The sequence below is a fragment of the Pygoscelis adeliae genome, unplaced genomic scaffold, assembly GCF_000699105.1.
Source record: "Pygoscelis adeliae isolate BGI_AS28 unplaced genomic scaffold, ASM69910v1 Scaffold225, whole genome shotgun sequence".
Classification (NCBI taxonomy): domain Eukaryota; kingdom Metazoa; phylum Chordata; class Aves; order Sphenisciformes; family Spheniscidae; genus Pygoscelis; species Pygoscelis adeliae.
Genome location: NW_008824898.1, coordinates 328,194 through 331,875, shown reverse-complemented (window position 1 = coordinate 331,875; position 3,682 = coordinate 328,194). Strand labels below are relative to the sequence as shown.

The 3,682-nt window shown below is 51.0% G+C and overlaps 1 protein-coding gene across 3 annotated transcripts in view; it reads right to left on the bottom strand.

Moving 5' to 3' along the window:
• Positions 1-3,323, bottom strand: part of PAMR1 (peptidase domain containing associated with muscle regeneration 1) — a 51,155-nt gene extending 47,832 nt beyond the window's left edge. For all 3 annotated transcript variants that reach the window (XM_009324663.1, XM_009324662.1, XM_009324665.1), the window contains exons 1-2: positions 3,194-3,323; positions 2,304-2,432 (exon numbers count right to left, since the gene is read on the bottom strand). In XM_009324663.1, the coding sequence (XP_009322938.1) occupies positions 2,304-2,432; positions 3,194-3,323 (259 nt within the window). The remainder of the gene's footprint in view (positions 1-2,303; positions 2,433-3,193) is intronic.
• Between the last annotated feature and the right edge of the window lie 359 nt (positions 3,324-3,682).

The window sequence follows — 3,682 nt, the reverse complement described above, 5'->3', positions numbered from 1 at the left end:
GCACCTACCGCGCCCCGCGAGAGGGAGACAAAGCCCGGACGAGTCCGCCCGGACTCCTGCCGGGTGCCCGGGAGCTGCCTGCCCGCGCCTCCGGCTCTCTGCTCCGCACCGGTCTGGGCAACTGCCCTAAAGCGTTCAGGCATGGGCGGGGAGCGTGAAGTCTGCGGGTAGGTTGCCCTCGGCGCAGGGGCAAGGTAGATGTGGGCCTCGCTGGGCAGGAGGAGGTAAAATCTGGGGAAGAAGCTTCAGCTGGGGACGCCTTGCATGGGCACCCCTGCCAGGAGGAGCCCTCCTTTCTGGCCACTGCGGCAAAGCTGCTCCCCACAGCCGCCGACCTGGTGTGAGGTGAAGCTTTGTGTGCAGCTTGTGCATATGACCAGCTTGGTCGGGGCAGGTCCCACGGGGCCGTCCGTGTGCTTACTAAGCAGAGGGCACCGGCATTTTCAATATAGGATGAAGTAGGCAGATTACATTCCCCAATTACTGTGGTTGCACTCCCTTGTGTTCCTGGGATTTATTGGCACTCTGCGCTGGCGAGGTGCCCAGGGCAGCCTGCAAAGTTCCAGAGGTGATCCTGCATGCAGGTACCAAAGAGAGATGCCTCCTCCTTCACTCTCCAAAATGTGTTGTGTTAGCACATCCACTGCTCCAGCAGCCGGTGCATGCTGTTATTCAATGGCTACTCGCTGGCCGCCCTCCAGACCCAAAGCCACATAGCTGTGAGCCTGCAGGCCAGCATCCGTCATGGTTATAGGCTGCTTTTCGGACATGCAGTCTCTCCATGCCTGAGCCTACTGTCAAGGCCAAAAGTGGGATAGCCATGAGAGACAGAGCCTGGAAGCTCAGGAGTGTGCCGGGATCACAACTGTCCCCCGTGCTCCTCTTTAAGAGTGGAAGAGGCAATAGAGCTATCTGCCCATCCGACCCTGCCTCTGAAGTACCGCAGAACCACACAAAAAAGACCACATCCTCAGTGTCACACTGCTTCCCTCAAAAGAGCAAGTAGTAGGAAAAACACTAAAAGCTCTGCAAAATTTCAGTATTGCAAAAATGTTCAAAACTGTGTGAAGATATATTTGCTTTAAAACACAAGTAGGCGGAGCAGGCTGAAATACACTGTAGGCAACTGATCTACTCGGGCAGAGGGAGGAAGGATTAGATGAACTAATGATTCTTTCTTGCCTCTGGTCTTATAAAAAGTGCCAGGGGAGCAAATGGGACTTTAAAGTACTATCAGAAATCCCACCATAACCTGCAAGAGACTCAGTTTATCAACTTCCGAAGCACCAAGGTTGAGTTAGCCCTGTTGCTGAAACATGTTGATTTCCTATATTCTGCTGTTTGAAGCAATGATTTTATTTTGTTTGCTTTCACCTCCTGAATGGTCATGGGCTGTGTTGGGAAAGCAGGTTCAATTGTTGCTTTAAAATCAATTACTAAGAGGAGACAAGACTAAGGTGTGTAGAATAACGGACAGAACAGGGTAGGAAAAGCAGACTCTGCTTTCATCCCTTTCAGTGAAATGCAAACAAAGAGACAGTCACTAAAAATTGAAAGAGGCTTGGTGAAAGGCTATACCTTCACCGGTAGGAAATTGTTAAAGGAAATACTAGTCTTAAACTGTATCCAATTAGCTTATGGAATTCATTACTGAAAGATAGCATTGAGACCAAACAGCTTAGCAAAATCCAAGAAGCAGGAGCTTTTGTATGCTGTCAGGAACAAAACCTTCAGATATTGCTACAAGAGCCTGAAATACTCCTGGTCCATCATGACACTGTTAGCAGTTGCAAGATACTGTTTTCCAGAGCTGCCTTGGAGCGCGTTGGAGCTGTGGGAAGGAGGGAGGGAGCACCGGGACTTCCTCAGGGCTGGTTCTTCAGCCCAGGGGTTGAAAGAGGACAGAGGAAAAGCTCTTTGATACAGCTTGTAAATGTTTATGCTTTGCTGAAGGCCTCTGGGGAATCAGTTATGCTGAAGTATGTCTGAGAAAGGCAGAGAACAGAAGATTTCCAGAGTCACAGTAGTTAAAGTTTTAAAATAAACCAAAACAAAGCAGAAGTTTAGTAGGGTTGTAACCTCCCATGACTGAGACCCCGGGCCAATCCCTAGCAGATGAGCACTGGGAGAAAAGTTTTCCCCGCTGTAGACCTGCTTACTGCCTGGTTGTGTTTGCCCTCTTCTGCCTGTGCTCTTTGCAAGAGTCACTGTACAGGAATAGCTGGAAAGGCACAGCATGGCTCTGGCTCCGTCTCACCACTCCCTGTCCCTGACATGCCTCCCTGCCCGTGTAGGACACTTACTCATGCAGTCCCCTCCATACCAGCCAGCTCTGCACTCTTCACAGTAGATCCCCTTGATGTAGAAGTCATCAAGCGTCCCTCCCCAGGAGCCATTGCGGCAGGACTTGCAGTTCTCAAAAATGGTGCAGCCTGAAAGGAGAGCCACTGCATTAGAGGAAAGCCAAGGTGGATTGTCCTGCAGGGAGAGGAGTAGCCTCTCTCTCTTTTCCACAAAAAATGCCAATGACGTTAGTGACTGCTGCGGTGCTGACAGCTTCCCTGCTGCAAACTGTACCCAACCTCCACCCCCAAACCCTAGGCAGCTCAGACTCTGAGATTTGGAGCCAAACTCCCAGTCTGGCTTGCCCAAACCTCTAAATCTCATTGCTCCAACTGTAAATGCCTCTCTCAGGAGTCTGAATGTGGATGCTGGTACTGCTCAGGCCCAGCCCAAGTGATTCTGATGTCTTCTAACCTGGTCCTGTCTCGTCCTGCTCTCATCTTTCACTTTGCCCTTTCCTCCTTGCTAGCCGGACTTCCAAGTCATCTCACCCTTCTTGCTTTGGGAATGCAAATCATCCTAGAGCACCTACAAAACACTCCTGGTGTGAAGCCAGCTGCAACATCACCCTTTGGCAGCTCCCAAGCCTGCCCAAGACACCCTGAGGACAACACTGCTGGTAGAAAGTGTTTTTTTTTCTGGCAGCGATGCTACCTGCTGCAGGGGCACATTGCCAAGCATCTTGCTGCTGTCAGCAGAGTGGCAGAGGGAGTTCCTGAGGAGATGTGGGGCAATCCCATGCCCCAGTGAGGTGTGCCTGCCCTTGCCGCTCCCCTGCCCAGCAGCTACCATTAGGTGCTGATGCCTTGGCCAAAGATCCAGTGTGAACGCAGTGTGGCCCTAAACATACCTGGGTGGATTAAGCAGGAATCGCACTCATTCTCCTCGTTCCTGCAGCAGGGAATGGTGTAGCCCACTCTTTCTTTCCATCCTGGGCAGATGCACTCAATTTGGTCGTATTCGCAGCACTCCCGACACATGATATTCCATTCGGCGCCCGGGCAGTTTTCATTGATCACTGTGTACTCTGCAAGCAGGGAACAGAGCAGGGGACACACAGAAATAGTCCATTATCTGCCAAGGATTGGCAGGATCAGTAGATCCTGTGATTTGTCAGATCATGTATGGCATGAGGCTGGCTGAGGTCTTTGGCCCAGGAAATCCCAAACTACATGGTAACACGTGGCTGAAAAGTCAGCTCGGTTTGGGTGTCTAAAGAACACACAGGCAGTTTTGCAGTGCCAGCCAGAGGAGGCAAACAGACCAGAGGGAAGGAATATGTTCACTTCAGTCTTCTCTCTGCAAGGCCTTTCCATTTCTGTGGTGAGAAAAATAGTTT